This window comes from Aotus nancymaae, unplaced genomic scaffold, assembly GCF_030222135.1.
Source record: "Aotus nancymaae isolate 86718 unplaced genomic scaffold, 86718_ANA_hifiasm-v0.15.2.pri h1tg000043l, whole genome shotgun sequence".
NCBI lineage: Eukaryota > Metazoa > Chordata > Mammalia > Primates > Aotidae > Aotus > Aotus nancymaae.
The window spans coordinates 7674950-7692853 of record NW_026988457.1 but is presented as its reverse complement, the minus strand read 5'-3'; the positions used below and the strand labels follow the sequence as shown (position 1 = coordinate 7692853).

The following is a 17904-nucleotide window of genomic DNA, read 5'->3' as shown; positions in this document are numbered from 1 at the left end:
AAACTTAGAAGTTTCTTAGGAACATTTTAATAAAAGAATCCAAGTTCACATAATTAAGGTGAATGCTTGGATACATTAGACTGATTTAATAACTTTGGTCTAAAAATAGTTTTATGTCTTTTCCTTTAGTTTATCATTACAGAGTTTATTTTTAAAAATAAGACTTGAGTTTGTTTTCTCAAAAAACTAGTTAGTCCAGACTTCCTTAACATCTTATGCTGGTATAAAATTATGAAAGAGACAAAATTTGAGCTCAATTAAACAATAATAATTCTGACAAAATTTTTCTTAACAAAAATAATTGTTTGTAGTTTGTCACCTATCAGTGGTTTACAAGTTACTTAAAATATACTCACACTAAATTTCTGTGGAATGTTTATCTTTTGCCCATAATGGAGAGAATGTTTAAGGAAGACCTACAAACTAGAGCTGTCATTTAGGTTTACGGAAAAAATATTTTCAAAGACAGGAGATGCAGTTTCATATACTCTGCTTTACCAATGTGTTTCTAGGGCACATCAGCCTCATACAATAGACTGGTCTGAGGTGTATCTTAGTAAGGGGAGAAAAACTGATTAAGAGATTTAATTTAGCATTCTAAGTACTCCTCAGTCACTGTTAGTGCTCCTATCTAGACCAGAATGAGAAGGCAAGAATAAAGGAACGAGGCTTGTTAAGAGCCTTTGTAATAATCTAGGTGAGAGACAATGGGAACCAAAATTAAGGAAAGTGCCAGAGTTAACAGAGAAAAGGAGACAGAGACACTTAGTTGGTAGAATCTGTGGATGTCTGGTTAGATGCAAGAGGTTGGAAAAATAGAGACAATATCTAGGAAAGCTTCCCTATTTCTAGATTGGGCAGTTGAGTGAATAATCATGGCATTTAACCACAGCAGGTTCATGAGGGAGATGAGGAGTTAATTTTTTGAAATGTCGCTTAAGGGAATGTGACACATTCAGGTAGAAACATCTAGTGGGCACTTGGAAATACAGGTCAGGAACCCATGAGAAATGTTTGCAAAGAAGACAGAAGCTGGAAATCACTAGCCTATAACTGAATGACACAGCCCAGTTGAAGTATAAAGAAAATTCCTGGGGAATAGGAACATCAAGGAAAAAGAATCTGAGCAGGAGACTGACCAGAACAGTTGGGATGACAGGAGGAAAACCAGGAGAGGATATTGTAAGAGAAACCTTAAAAGAAAATTTCCAGGAGAGAAGATGAGCAATGGTGTGAAATGCAAGAGACATGACAGGTAAGAAATGGGAAGCTCTATCTGCATATGTGACCTCCCCCAAAACAATTCAGTAAAGTGGTGGGTGTGGAATTGGAATCGACCAGGCTAAAGACCAAATGGGAGGCGATAAAGTAGAGGGAACACATCTAGTGAGTTGCAGGACAACAGAGGTTGTGCTTGCAGGAACCTGACTAGGTAGGGAGAGAGATAGGAAAGGACTGCAGAGCGGGCAGGGGCTGGCAGGAGGCTTTTTTTTTTTTTTTAGATCAGTGAGACTTGAATATATTTATGTCTTAGGAGAAAGGGAAAAGTAACAGAAAGAGGTTTTCAAAACATTTGGAAACTGGTTTTAAAACATGCTGCCCAAGAAGCAAGAATGAGAGGGCTGGGGGAGAGTAAGTGCCAGTGTGCGTCATTTGTGAGAAAGGAGGCAGTGGGTATTATGGATGCGCTCCAGGGTTAGGCATGGTGGCTCACACCTGTAATCCCAGTGCTTTGGGAGGTGAGGTGGCAGGATCACTTGAGCCCAGGAGCTCCAGACCAGCGTGGGCAACAAAGTAAGATCCCATGTTTAAAAATGATAGCCAGGCTGGGCGCAGTGGCTCACACCTGTAATCCCAGCACTTGGAGAGGCTAAGGTGGGTGGATCACCTGAGGTCTGGAGTTCTTGAGAGCAGCCTGATCAACATGACGAAACCCCGTCTCTACTAAAATACAAAAATTATCCAGGTGTGGTGGTGGGCGCCTGTAATCCCAACTACTTGGGAGGCTGAGGCAGGAGAATTGCATGAACCCGGGAGGTGGAGGGTGCAATGAGCCAAGATTGTGCCACTGCCCTCCAGCCTGGGTGACAGAGTGAGACTCCATCTCAAAATAATAATAATAATAATAATAATGATAAAAACATAGCCGGGCAAGGTGTTGCATGCCTGTAGTCCTAGTTACTCAGGAGGCTGAGGTAGGAGGATCCTTTGAGCCCAGGAGTTCAAGGCTGCAGTGAGCTATGATAGTGCTACTGCATTCTAGCCTCAGTGGCAGAGTGAGAAACCCTGTCACTGAAAAAAAAAAGGTATGTACTGAATTTACTGGTTTGGTTGAAGCTCATAATACCTAGCATTAGAAAAGTATCTTCCTAATCCAATTTTGCAAATGAGACAACTCATTAAAAAAATTCATTTCTTGCTAGTTTGGAATTTTTAATTTCTACTTCATTGGTCTCTAATCTTTGTTTAGGACAAATTACAAGTGTATTTGATTTTTGTTTAATTTACTTATGTTAAAATTTTTAAGGTATTAAAGGCAAACTAACTCAATGAAGATACTCACAATTCGAACAAGCCAGGATAAAGTAGACGTTGCGGTTGAATAATGGGTATTATAATGGTAGGGTGGGCTTTGGTCATCTTCCCATGTCTCATAACGCTCTGCATAAAACACAGCTCTCTTTGGGTTCAAAGCACCAATTGGCTATTAAAAGAAAAAAATATTTTGTTTAATACAGTCATATTAGACATCTGAGATAATAAATCTTTATACTTTCAATATTTCACTGTTAATTCAATTTAGCCACACAGCATAAATACACTTCAGTATTATATTTGTAACCATACTGGATGTTGATATTAATTACAACTTGTTACACTGGTTAAAAACTGCCCAAGAGGATGATTCATAGTACAACGTTTCCAGACTTTACTAACAGCTTTTGTAAACTAGATAATCAGAGGTGATCTAGTTAAACTGCTAAGGCAACACCGACAGTTTTGTTATTTTCCTTCTACTTAATAAGCTACATAATGAAAATTTAGCTTGGAATACAGGAAATCCAATGGGGAGAAGGTGAAGGGACTGACGATTTGACAACTGTATTAGTGAAAACCTCATCTTAACAGCCAGTTACCCACAGTGTGAAAGACAACCCTCCATATAGAATCCTGATGGAATGTTAGTCTCATTCTGTGAGTATACAGATGGAACAACTATCCTTTTTATTGTACACACCTAAGGGTGATGGAATAATCAGGAAATTCAGATTCCCTGGAAAGCATTTTGCTGAGGCCACTAAGACCTCTTCTATCAGTACCACCACCCTATTTACTGATTATGATGCTAATCTCTATAGAGGAGTATATGGATTTCTTCAATAAAGCATGTGCTAATTGCCTCACAGTCTCAAAATTTTAGCACATCTAATCATTAGGAATTTCCAGCATACCATCTTCATGATTTCAAATAGCAAACTGCCTTAGCTTAAGTTTTTGTCTGATTTTGGATTAATGGTATACAGAGTCCATGCTTATGGTATCAAATAAGCACATTATTTTGACTTAGGTTGCACACTATAAAAATAAGTATGTTTACAGAGAAAACAAAAGAAGAGTACTAAGTACAATATCTAACTACTTTATTTCAAAATTTAATATTTATAATTAACTATGAAGATCCCTCGAAGGCTTAATTTCAACGAGAAGTAGTAGAAAATTACTGTTTCAATGGGGCACATAATGTTACACAAGAGAGAAAGATTCATTTATAAATTGTTATGAGCCTTTTCTTCTGGCCTTAGGAGACTAATTCAAATAACACAAGGAGGTCAGCAGTAAAAAGTCTGTTAGAATTTCCATAATAAACTCTTATTTGCAATGGTGCTTATCCTGAATATTTAAATTATTTGTAAATTACGTTCTTTTTTTGTTAACTTTAATTATGACTTAACAAAGACTCAACAATTTGTTTATCTAAAAGTTGTATTTTTCATGCACAGGAGTGTTAATATTTTAAAGTTCCTAAACTTTTTCGTCTTCATTTTGTAAAATAAAGTATGATAGTATAAAAATCTAGATTAAAAAAAAGTTCTGAAGCTTAAACTTTATTGTGTTAAATTTCATTAATTATCTCTCAAATCTCTTTAGATAGATTTAAAAAAAGGCAATGTAATTTTGTTAAACATTGCATAAAATCTTAATAATATTTAAAACAAGTACATAATTACATTTTTGGTAAAAGAGTAGTTGTTATAAAGTGAAACGAATGTAAGGTCTGTTAGGGAATTGAAGTAATGAGTTTTTCATTTAAAATTACCTACATATTTATACTTTACTAGATGTTCAGATATGTTCTTCTAATTCAGTAAGTATATTTTTCAAAGGATTGAAAATGTTTAATACTTTGCTCTGTCATGAATATGCTAATAGATCTTTCACCTGCATAAAATGTGCAATCCCTAAGGACTGATCGTATCTGATACTGTTTGTCCTGTAAAATCTCACAAAACATTCTTTAAAAAGGAGCATGGCTCATCCTCTAATCTTTTCCAGTCTTACACTACTGGAAAAGCAAAAGCAAATGCTTATTTTTTTATTTTACTCAAGTTACATCAAAGTCATTTTATTGGAGTGTTTTATAGAATAATACCTCGTAGGGAACAGCTGCACAGTATTAAAGTCTGTATATGCCTCCATTAGAAACTTCTTAAAATATATTTATAATTTTGAATTTTTATCTAATATGGTTAGATATGATGTTTATGAAACGTAATGTAAGTGATTTGCTTTGTACTTACTATTTTTCTATCATTTTGCTTCTAATAGTTAAATAGCAAAAAATCATTCGAAAGCAAAAAGCTTCAAAATGTTTAGGGAAGTGAGAATTTTGTCATAGATGACATATTTTCTTAAGAGATACTAAAAGATATCCTATGTTATCATATTTATCCATCTATCAATCAATTACCTACTTACCTACATACTGACAAGGTTGTAAGTTTGCTGTCCTTTAAAAATTTTTAGCAAATACTGGAATGTCAGTATCATTTGATTTTGGCAGATGAATATGATAAGAATTCTGGTCAAAAGGTAAAGATACATTTAATAAATTTATAAATTTACTTTGCAATATTTTTCAATTTTCATCATAGTTACTATATCAATAAATAGTTTCCTTTTTTGTCAAACAGTGGGCATTTGGAAACAGCAACTTCTGTGCTTTTTAGGTGTTACCATATATACAAAGGTTTAACTGAAAGTTTAAAGCCTGCTTTTAGATTTATTGCTGTTTTGTCTTTTTAATTTTTTATGTTACAGGTGAACACTGAAACAAATAGGAAAAAATGGTGCAAAAAGATAATGCGAAAATGAAAAATAAAATTTCTATTCCTATAAAACTTTATTATTATAATTCAGTTTAAAAAACTGCTAAAAAGCCTATATAGCTTGCAAAAAAGCACTATTTCTAACATGAAAGAATCAAAGGAGAGACTAATGTATAAAAATTTGCATTCCTTATAAAATTTGCAGGAAATTACATGTATAGCATTAGGATGTCCACATGAAACACTACTGTAGTTACTGAAGAAATAATGTTGAGAATTCTCTCTGCTCTTATCACTCAATTTCCCTGTTTTGACCACCAAACACAGAAATGTGTCTCAAACTTCAGTGCTACAAAAAGGTCGGTTTTCCTAAAAATACAAAAACCTTTGTGACTTTATTACATGAAACAAAAATCCTACCAGATGTTTGTGGGGATTTACCTGATCTGAGAAATACTACTGTAAATAAAATTGTTTAAATGTGCTTACTCCAGTGTTTCTCTTTTATTTATTTTTAATTTTTAACAAGAATCATATCCCTTTTTTGTTTTTAAAACAACTGTTTAGATGCAATACCTTAGTTTGTACTTTGAAAAATTCTGGTGTGTATTTGGTGTGTATTTCTCAGTGCTAACTTTTTCTTTAGTTTCATCTTCCTATTTCCCCTTTCTGTCCTCTTAGCGTTGATCTATCAATATTTTCCCATCTTTTCAAACCTTACACATTGTACCAAGTTCTTTTCTTAGAACAGGTATACAATATATAAATTTAATAAACAAAAATGACTGACAAAAATTATATAAATAAAACAAATTGGATAAATGGTATTATATGAGACATCAGAAGGACTTTTAGAGATCATAAAAGTCTGAGCACAGAGCTAGATTGATTTCAATAAATAAAGATAAATAAATGTAGATTGATCTGATGAATGGTCAATGTCATCAAAGTAGATTATAATTTTCAAGAAAAAATAACTGTTAAGGAGAAATCAGAGGCCTAGTTAAAGCAATGTCAATAACACTGAATTCTAATACATGATAAAAAACTGAAAATGATAAGGTTCATGGTACTAGGATTCTACTATTATATAGGTTGAGCATCTTTAAAAAATTTGACATCTAAAATCCTCCAAATTCCACAACTTTTTGCATGCCAACATGACACTATAAGTGAAAAATTCCACACATAGATACTTAACACAAGCTTGTTTCATGTATAAAATTGTTAAAAAAAAAAAAAACCTGTATAAGATGACCTGTAGGCTATATGGAATATAGTGTATATAAAATGAAATAATTTTTTGTTTAGACTTGGGTCTGTTCCCAAGCTATCTCACTGTGTATATGCAAATATTCCAAAATCTGAAACAATCTGAAGTCTGAAACACTTCTGGTCCCAAGCATTATGGATAAGGCATACTCAAACTTGTACGTATAATATGTTCAAGAGTTCACTACTGCTATTATAACTAATGATACTATATATTTGTATAACATATTGTCATCACATCCATTTTCTAGACTGATTTTCCTAAGTTTCTGAGGTCAGCAAGGCATTCATTATGAACCTAATCTCATGATGAGGAAACAGATACCTGGGTCTCCACATTTCACACTACTGCACTGCTTTTTCATTGCTAAATAAGCAATTATGATCTTAATGTGACTTTATTTTTTAATAGAGATGAAATCTCACTATGCTACCCAGACTGGTCTCGAACTCCTGTCCTCAAGTGATCCTTCTGCCTTGGCCTACCAAATTGGTGGTATTACAGGTATAAGCCAGTACACCTGGCCTTTCACATGACTTTTTTCTTTCCTAATTGCCTATTTATTCCTCATTCATTATAGATCCGAAGAAATGGAAGGATACATTAAGGTCTACTTGACCAAATCTCTTACAGATGAGGACACTGAAGAAAAGTCAAATGAAGATCACGTTGCTAGTCAGTGGCTAGATGTTCCACAGAACCAGCCGCAGCTCTGTGCTAGATACATACAGCTAGAAGCTGGGTACATTTGACTGATTTGTCTGGCTTCTAACAATAGTTTTTAGTTATCTCAATATTTTTAAGACATCCAAACTTCTAACACATCTAAGTTATCTTGTTATCTTTTGTAATCAAGGGCTTGAAAATCCTTAGAAGAGCTTTGAGAGTTCTTACCTTTTTTTTTTTTTTTTGGTCATGAACTATCTGTCATCATTCTGAAAATTCTGTTATGACAACATAGAAATCATATCTACAGACACTTTTCTGTGCTCAAGTAAATTCCTGGCCTCCCTTTTTATCTGACTAAAGAACTTCAACTCATTCTTCTGGAAGTTTTTCAAATTGCATCTGTAAAGCCTTACATAATACCATCTGGTAATAGGCAACTTTATAACCTTTTAAACCCAGTAGTAGCCCTTCAAGGAAACTCCCTGTCTTTTATTCGTCTCTTTATTCTTACACTTACAGTACCTGAACCTTTTAAAGTGAGCAATAAATGCTAAATGAATGAAGACTGATTAACCCAATTATATAATATTATATAAAATTTCTATGTGGAAATTTTAGAAATAAATTTTATGCAAAAATCAAGACATAACAAAGTGAAAAATATTCATAGCATATAAGATAAAGAGCTAGTTTCCTTAAAAATGTCCTCTTACAAATCAATGAGAAGCTAATGAACAATCTAATTAAATAAATGAGGAAATGATGTGATGAATAGGCAATTCACAGAATAATGAATACCAATTTCCTACAGATATAAGAAAAAACAGTACCAGTTCCTACAATGTAATGGATATCTATTCTTTTTTCTGTTAGCATTCATTATGCCTTCTTCCTTTGTGAACCATTCCTTCCCTACTCTTGGTTTACCTGGTGCAGGTGAGCTGACCTCCTTACCTGACTCCCTGGGCGGGCATGGGATTTAGACCTGTCAGTCATAATATTTTATTCATAGTACTATGACTGCTGCAGAAATGGGCACATGATTCAACCTGATGGGATAAAACTTTGCTGCAACTGTCTGGTAAAAAGCTCTCTTTTACTAGTGGGGTTACAAAGGCATCATTACTGTAACACAGGGAAGCCTGTCTGAGAATGAAGCCAATGTAGAAAAGTAACAGAGGTGTGGATCCTGATAACTCCGGTGGGCACTGGATCCAGTTTTCCTGAACTGACCCATCCCTGGATTTCTCAGTTATATGGGCTAACAAAATGTATATTTTAAATTAAAGCCAGTGTAAGTTGACTTTCTATTACATGTAATCAAAAGTCGTAAGTACATTCACAATTGTTAAAATGTCAAACAAAAACTATTTTTATTGACTAGATTGTCAAAAATTATTAAGTTTTATAATATACAGTATTGGCCAGGGTATAGGAAAACATGGTATCTCATAATGCTGTTAGCAAATAAATCAGTATAAATTTCTTGTGGGGAAAATTGGTAGTATTTTTTTTTTTAATTCATGTGGTTTTGATCAAGTAATTCTACTTTGTGTAATTTATTTTTTGAAGAATATACATGAAGTATATCAAGAGTTGTTTCTGGGCAGTGAGAATGAGGAGACTCTAGTCTTCCCTTTATACTCCTTTTTTACTGTTTAATCATGAACTTAGTTTATCTCATAGAGAGAATTTTAGATGGCTTTGCAATTATGTGACCCAGAAATATTTTTTACATGGGAACATTTTAACTCTGATAAATTTAAATTAACTATATTAACTTTATATCTTGGCTAGTAAGTGTTATTGACCAAATATTTCCAAATATAAATTTCTATTATGAGCCAGGGCAGTAGTTCACACCTGTAATCCCAGAACTTTGGGAGGCCAAGGCAGGCAGACCCCTTTGAGGTCAGAAGTTAGAGAGCAGCCTGGCTAACATGATGAAACACCATCTCTACTAAAAATACAAAAATTAGCCAGGTGTGGAGGTGGGCACTTGTAATACTAGCCACTTGGGAGGCTGAGGCAGGAGAAATGCCTGAATTCGGGAGGTGGAGATGATTGTGAGCCAAGATTGTACCACTGCCCTCCAGCCTAGGTGACAGAGCAAGACAATGTCTCAAAAAAAAAAAAAAAGAAAAAAAAAAAACAACAAAACCTTTTATTATCAATCTTCAGTGATATTTGAATCAGCATACATCGAAACCTTACTAGTTACAAGGAGTTAAATGACAACATGAGGAGCAAAAAGACAAATCCAGAAGCTGTTTATTATATGCCAGGCATTGGCATATAATGCTTATATGGCATATATATGGCATATATATGCCAATGCCTGGCATATAATAAACACAAGCAAAATATTGGCTGTTATTATGTTCTATAAGATAACTGGCATGTTCTCTTAAATGAGTCAATATCATGAAAAACAGGAGGGTAGTAGGGTGGCTGGGAGCTTTTCTAACCTTTAGACAGATAAGACAGAAGAATCAAATATACTATGTGGTTGTTGACTGAATCCTGGCTTAAGCAAAACAATTTTTAAGACACATGGGAGATAATTAGAAAACCCTGATTATAGGCACAGTATTAGATAATATTAGGGAACTGTCATAAGTCTTGTTAGATGTAATCATGGTGATATGATTATATGGGAAAATACTATTTTTCATACTGAAATATTTAGGGGTAAAGTATGATATATTTAATTTGTTTAAAAATACTTCAGTAAACCAATAAAACCTAAACTGTCCATAATTATAACATGTAGGTATTGGTTAATGGTTATTGTTATTGGTACTTTTTCTTTGTTTAAACATTTTCATAGTAAAGTTAAAATCCATTAAAATAGAGTACAAAAACAAGCAAAATCTTTCCAATCAATCCAAGTCTTTCCTATGTTTTTGGTTGTTCTAAATAAGAATGCTTTAAATGAGTTAAAAATTTGTTTCTCTAAAATATGTTAAAACTGTGTCCTCTTAAGCATGGACTAAACATTCCCTTTGCATTTTCTTACTGTTAATTGGCTTAATGTGGCCTTTAGTCATCAGATAAACTTCAGCAAATCACTACACAATTTTCAAATATATTATTAAGGAATAGAACCTGAAGTCAAGAAACATTAATAAAGAGAGGTGTTAAGATTGCATTTTTCTATTAATTGAATCTATTTCTTTTTATACTTTTTCATAGGGTGGAACTGAGTACATTATGAAGAAAGGTCATCTTTGATCTAAAGTTGCATTTTGATTAGCAAAATCTATTAGCACTTGGCTGGGCATGGTGGCTCACACCAGTAATCCCTGCAGTTTGGGAGGCTGAGGTGGGTGGATCACCTGAGGTCAGGAGTTCAAGAGCAGCCTGGCCCACATGGTGAAACCCCATCTCTACAAAAAATACAAAAATTAGCTGGGTGTGGTGGCACGGTTACCAAATAATAGGTAACAAATGAAAGAAAATCATAGCTACTGGGGAGACTGAGACAGGAGAATAGTTTGAATCTGGGAAGTAGAGGATGCAGTGAGCTGAGATTGCACCATTGCACTCACTCCAGCCTGGGTGACCAGAGCAAAACTCTGTCTCAAAAAAAAATAAATATTATTAGCACTATTTTTTTAAATTTAATTTTTTGTAGAGACAGGGTTTGCCTATGTTGATCAGGTTGGTCTCAAACTCCTGGCCTCGAGCAATCTTCCTGACTTGGCCTCCCAAAGTGTTGGGATTACAGGCATTAGCCACCACACCCAGCTTTGAGCACTTTCATAGGAATGTTAGTCCGACATAGGACGGAAAGCTTTGGAGGTGTGGAATGACTCACTGACTGCTTTTGACTCTTCTGCTCATATCTGACATGACTGTCCATTGTGCAGGATATTTTAAAAGATTACATTCTTGTTGGGTAATAGGGAGAGTTTTTCTTTTTTCTTTTTCTTTCCTTCTTTCTTTATTATTATTATTATTATTATTATTATTATTATTATTATTTTGGTAGCATATAAAAACTTCCAGGGCATTTAGAAAAGGTGGAAGGCATCTAGAAGATAAATTGATCACTAGCTTTTTTTTTTTTTAAAGAATATCCTACCTATGTATTATGGAGAAATAATAGGCAACAAATGGAAGAAAATGCAATCTATATAACCAGTGCAATTCATCATAGCATTGTGAGGGTAACACAGAAAATCTATGTAAGATGCTTAGGACAATGCCTGGCATATAATAAACACATGCAAAATATTGGCTATAATTGTTATCACTGTCCCAGGAGAATTCCTAAGAAAATTAGTTTTACATATGTTAGTGAAAAGTAAACACTCTCACCTACAAACAGTGGAGCATCTTAAATCTTCAAGTGTCAGTTCTAGTTTTCCAGGTATTAAGTAGAAGGATAATGATGGGGCTACAAATTAGTGTCAAGATTACTTCTAATTGCTTAATATTCTGTTTCAGTGGGAAAGACAGGTTAAAGGAGACTGAGTTTGGTCTAGTTTTGCATGATAATGCTGTGGTTTAGATACAGAGGTGACACGTGGCTGGTGAAATGAAAGTGCATAAAGTGGGCTCTCTTTTCCTTTCCATAGGTAGGATTCTTCTAAGAGCACTAGACAGTGTTCCTGCTGTTTACAGTTTCTTCTTTAACAGCCTAAAATTTTCAAAGTGGAACAGGCTCTATAGGATTTTTTTCCCCCTCTCTTTTTCTGAAAGGGTGATTCAGCTGGCTAAGCAGGAAGGAACAAGAAAAGAGGATAAGGAGACAGTGTAAGCAAACAGAGCCTGGGACTGGTTTGGAAGTTCTGTATAAATCCATAACACTCCCTGTCACCCTATTATATCTCCAACAAGCAACAGTGGAGATGCAAACAAACAAACACAAAAGTCCTTCACTATTTCTGGTTACCAGTGTCTGTGAAGTCTACCTTTTTAGCTGCACTTTTCTGGGTTCTTCCTTTCTTTCAATTAGAAGGAAAATAGCTTAATATGTCACTGGGTAAACAAAAAAATGACTGTAACTTCTAAAAGGTATGGACCAAGTTTTATTCCCTTTGTATCTCCAGTGTCTGGCACAGAGTAGGTTGGCAATAAATGCTTGTGTAATGAAAGAATGCATGAATGAATAAAATATTAATTTAAATAAACGAATATCCCATGAATTTCAAACAGTATCCAAACACTGCCAATCAATACCTTGTCCTTAAAGTAAGAATTCCCCCTTAGCACTGCCATAGAAGCAAGTCTAAGGAAAACAATTTTCAACATACTGTAGGTTATATGTTAAGGCATACATTGAAACAAACGTTTCAAATTTGGCAGCAGTGTTATTTGGCAGATGGTATGTAATTAAATTCACACATTCACACTTTTATCTTTTAGTTTTATATCATCCTAACTACTAACGTTCCTAGTAGTTTTGCCCATACTTCATGTTTTGTTGTTTAAAATTAAGCATTAGGTAGATTATGATCAAGTAAATGGAATTAATTTCATTTTAGATGTTGTTAACTTATGGTGAAAAAGAAAGATAAAATAACCATAGAAACTTGCTCTCGTGGAGGTTGCAGTGAGCCAAGATCGTGCCACTGCACTGCAGCCTGGGCAACAGAGGGAGACTCCGTTTCAACAACAACAACAAACAACTTGCTCTAGATTGCTGAGTCGTGCACTCCCCACCTTACCAACATAAACTCTTTTCTATGTGGTATGTAGACATTTGGCAGTATCATATCAAGGGTGGATGGTTGAATAGTATTCACACTTCAGTGCATCCATTTGCATTATCACATTTCAAAGCCTCAAGGCATTATCACTTCCTTTTATTAAGTGGCATAATAATTTGGGAAAATGGTTATGCTTATCATCATCTGTCAGTCAAACAACTCCTGTGTTAACAAAATATATTTTTTCCACTCGATGAATGGGTGTGTGATGTGATGTCTTATGTTCATGTCAATATTAGTAGGACTTGGTTTTGTGATGAAACTATTTCAGTTATCAGAGGGCATGACTGGGAAATAGGAAAATTCTATTTACACTTTAATGAGCAGAGACCGTGCTCCACGTCAAAGTCATGTAACCACTATTATTTAAGAGTCAAGTTCATATGAGTATATGTAAATAACTGAAGCACTATCATATCACGTTGTAAGACAGATTTCCATAAGGCCACATCTCCATAAGGAATATCTATGTAAATTGGGTGGGGAGGAAATCGCTATACCTACTGTTGGTTGGTGTTGAAAAGATAAGTCAAAGACAGATTGTTTCAACTGCTGTCCCTCATGTCAAACAATAAACACAGCCTCTAACCTGTACACATAATAAATGAAACTTGAACCTGTGATGTCTAATTAAATGAGAGGTCTAAACACTCTTTCTGATAAAGAACTTTTTTATTGCTCCTGTGCTCTTCAACTGTTCAATTAAGTGGGCCAAAGAACGAGTAAGAATATTATAAATATAAATATCTCACTCTAAATAAATATGCAACTAAAATTCTAATAATCATTTAATTTAACCTTAGTGTTTGATGTTACAGTGTTGGTCATTTTATAATTTAAACAGATAACAAAACAGAATTCTTTATTGCATTAATAATATTTTATTAAATGGCATTACTTTTAAATTTTATTAGAATAAAAAATAAATCAGAGGAATCAAATAATCTTTCACTAGATTTCTGTCAATCATACCAAAGATAGTGAACTCTCAACGGACCATTATGGAAATTTGCTTTGTCGCTGCCACTCACTGAATGCCACTTGTGTGCCAGGCAATATACTAGGTGACTTAGCTACTTTACTGTGTTAAAATCTTTCAACAGCCCTATTATGTAAGTATTCTTGTGTTCACTTTAAAGATGAGAAAAAAAAAGTTCAGAGATTTTAGAAAACATCTTAAGTTTGCACAGTATGTGATAGAGAAACATCTGAGCAAGGCCTACATTCTTTTCATGTTCCAGTTACAACCTCTTGATTTTTTTCTGAACCCCTATTATTGTTCAAGCCAATTTCAGCTGGGTTTCCTGAAACTTTCATTCAACAGTTTCCTAACTGATACAACACAGAATTTCATGAAGCCTGTGTAATGTGGTGGTATAAAGAAAGAAAATAAATATTTGTGTTTTTTGGCATTGTACATTTCATAGTTTCTTAATTCTTTTATATACCAAATAATATAAAAATTATTTAAGGTACCACATGTGTATTGAAACAAATTCTAGAATTATTCACTGCCAAGAATTATTACTTGGATCAGAACTCCCAGTGCTCGCTTAGAAACAACTACTTTTATTGTTAGACATCTTTTAGAATGTTTTTGGTTATATCATTCAAGTATTTCAATTCTTCCTTGGGCTTCTGAAGAGTAAGAAACTCTCTATTAAAATTTTCATTTGCAGTATTGCTTATAACTAAAAGAATTTCATGTGCTTCTTAGTGGACATCTCTTCATTGTGATAATATTGTACTATAGAAGTTTTTCCTTCCAATTATATTATTATACTTCAAATGTCATTTTCTCATTAGGCATATAATAAGATATATTTCATACATTAAAATCTTGTTTATTAATGGATTTTATACAGGATAGTCTCAGGTTTCTAGCCCATTTGTAAGAAGTGCCTATTAAGAAATTCAATGAAGCATGGAAACAATGCACGAGTAATTTATTAACATATCAAGAGGCTTTAATTTGCTAACATATTCCTATCATGCTAGGGTGACAGAATAGAAAGAACAAATTGCTAAAGCATGGAATATAGTAAAATTGGAAGAAAAGCTATCTATCTTTTAAGAGTTCATGGATTCAACTGTTCACAGCATGAAGAATTACATGCTTGTAAAACTACAGTTTATAGTCACATTGCCCAATTTATTTAGGCTCCATCTGTTTACCTGCATTATTTATTTAACACTATATAAAATTAGAAGAGCACATGTGAGGCACAAAAGGAAAAGCTCTGCCAAAGGAAATACACATTATACAGATCAGCTTAAAAACCCTGAAATAGGCTGGGCACTGTAGCTCATGTCTCTAATCCAAGCACTTTGGGAGGCTGAGGCGGGTGGATCATGAGGTCAGGAGTTCAAGACCAGCCTGGCCAACATAGTGAACGTTTGTCTCTTCTAAAAATACAAAAAAATTAGCTGAGCGTGGTGGCAGGAGCTTGTAATCCCAGCTACTCAGGAGGTTGATGGAGGAGAATCGCTTGAATCTGGGAGGTGGAGGTTGCAGTGAGCTGAGATTGCACCACTGCACTCCAGCCCAAGCAACAGAGCAAGACTCTGTCTCAAAACAAACAAACAAACAAAAAACAACCTTGAAATGTTATATCTTCAGTTCTATAGAAACAGTGACTTCCTCATTTAATTTATCTCATTTTTTAATACACGGATAAATGAAAAAAATCTGATTACTAGTGAATATTTTACCAGATGCCTTCTATAATCCATACTAATCATAATGAATGCCACATTTTCTTTGGCTGGGCTAGCATTTCAAGAACATTTGAGTCCAAATGTCTTAGCGTAGCGAGCCTGTACTCCCCAGTGAGGTACAGTCCCCACTATACCTATCTCGTAAGTGCTGGCCTCTCTTATTGCTGTTAACTAACTGAGTTTTCATTTTTGCTCTGGGCTGAACTCCCTCCAAGTAGTGGCTGTGAGTATGTCTGCTTTATTCACTCCTGTGTACTCTTTTGCTTGTAGAATGCTTGACATATATAGCACATGTGTGATAAATCTCTGTTGAATGAACAACTGAAAGAATGAATAAATAAGAGAAAAAAAGGAGCTTTGGTCTATAAGTTTCCTTTAAACACAATATCCCAGTTGATTTCAAAGAAAAAGAACTTCCTTCCTTGTTTTGAAAACAATACAATAGCCATAATAGTTGTCATTGTATGAGGTTTTAATATGCTACCTGAGTTTTTATTGTATATATATATTTTATAATGTCTAATGTAATGGTGATTCAATTAATATTAAATAAAAGTACATGCAGATAAGATTTTGTCAAAGAACTAGTTTAAAAGTTTTCATCCTCACATCAATAAGTTCGTTTGGTTTTGTTTTACATCCCAAAATTACACTTCAACCTTGGCAAGTCAGGCATACCATTCAGATATTCTCATCCAATATGGATGTAGTAGCATATATTTATCACCATTATTTGAAATACAATTCAAAGTATATGGCCTATATCCATGATTGACCACTCTATTATTGTTGTATACATAGCATTAGCTAACACTGATGTGCCTGGCACTATTCTAAGTTCTTTATATTTAGAATCACTCCACACAACATCGACCACTCCACACAACAACCCTATTACTGATGTCTCATCACATAGGTGAGGAAATTAAGACGAAGAGAAACTAATACTCTTGTCTAAGGCTCCACAGCTGGTAAATGGCAGAATTAGGATTTGAACGTAGCAGTCTAGCTGCAGAAGAGTCCTGTTCTTAAACACTATGAGTTGAGCATCCCTAATCCAAAATTCTGAAATCTGAAATGCCCCAAATCCAAGTTTTTGAGCACTGATGTGATGCTTAAAGAAAACACTCACTGGAGCATTTTGAATTTTGGATTTTCAGATTAGGGATGCTCAACTGGTAAGTATGTAATGTATATATTAATATTTCAAAATCCAGAAAAATCCAAAATCCAAAACACTGGTTCTGAGCATTTCAGATAAAGGATACTCAACTTGTATGTATTGTCTCTTACATGGATCTCTCTAAAATATTACACTTTATTTTTAATATTTTTGGGGAACTAATATTATTATTTAGATAATCTATAACTAGATTTGTTCCTGAAAGGCAGGCTGCATGAATTACAATGCTTCTATCTACCTGATCTTGAATAATTTAGTTACCTGAAAATGGTAAATAGTTAAAAATTTTTGTTTGATTGACTCACACTGGAAAAATTACTATATTTGCAAGCATACTGGAATTCATTTGCTAGAAATTTATTTCTACCAGTTGTGTGACTCTCAGTAAGATGTTGGGCTAACTGATTTTTTACAAAGTCCCTTTAACACCTATAATACCATGGCTAAAATTAGCAATGAGCTACCAACTAAAATTTGATAGGAAGAACTAGAGACTGGATGACACATAAGAACATGGAAAAATTAGTAAACAGTCTTCAAAAGAGGCTAAGAAATACTCCATGTGTAACAATACTAGCTAATAGGAAGTGTTTCTCTGTGCCAAGTACTGTTATGTTTTCCAAATGGACATGTCATTAGATCTGTATAACTATATGACATGGGACAGTATTATTATTCTCATATTACAAATGGGCCAAGAGAAACTAGCTTTAGGTCACATAGCTAGTAGCTAGTGAAATGCAGAACTTCAGCTTGGGTAGGTCTAGCTTTCAAAGGCCAGGAAAGGGGCACGAGAAGGTATGCTGAGCTAAAACCATCTGTGGGATTAATTTTAAATTGACTGCAATGGTGTTTCCCTAATTCACAGGGATTATGCTGCTCTTGTCCATTAGCCCCTTAAACTTGCCCCCCAAAACCAAACCTATATTCAAATACTTTTCAACTTTCTACGGATTGCTAAATCAGACAATCAAGTCTGATAGAAAGGAGAGACACATTCAAAGTGAATGGGCTAAG

The 17904-nt window shown here is 34.3% G+C and overlaps 1 protein-coding gene across 11 annotated transcripts in view; it reads right to left on the bottom strand.

Annotated features, from left to right (window-relative positions):
• Window positions 1-17904, bottom strand: part of NBEA (neurobeachin) — a 743003-nt gene that overhangs the window by 84956 nt on the left and 640143 nt on the right. For all 11 annotated transcript variants that reach the window (XM_012465562.2, XM_064361756.1, XM_064361759.1 and 8 more), the window contains one exon: window positions 2564-2704. In XM_012465562.2, the coding sequence (XP_012320985.2) occupies window positions 2564-2704 (141 nt within the window). The remainder of the gene's footprint in view (window positions 1-2563; window positions 2705-17904) is intronic.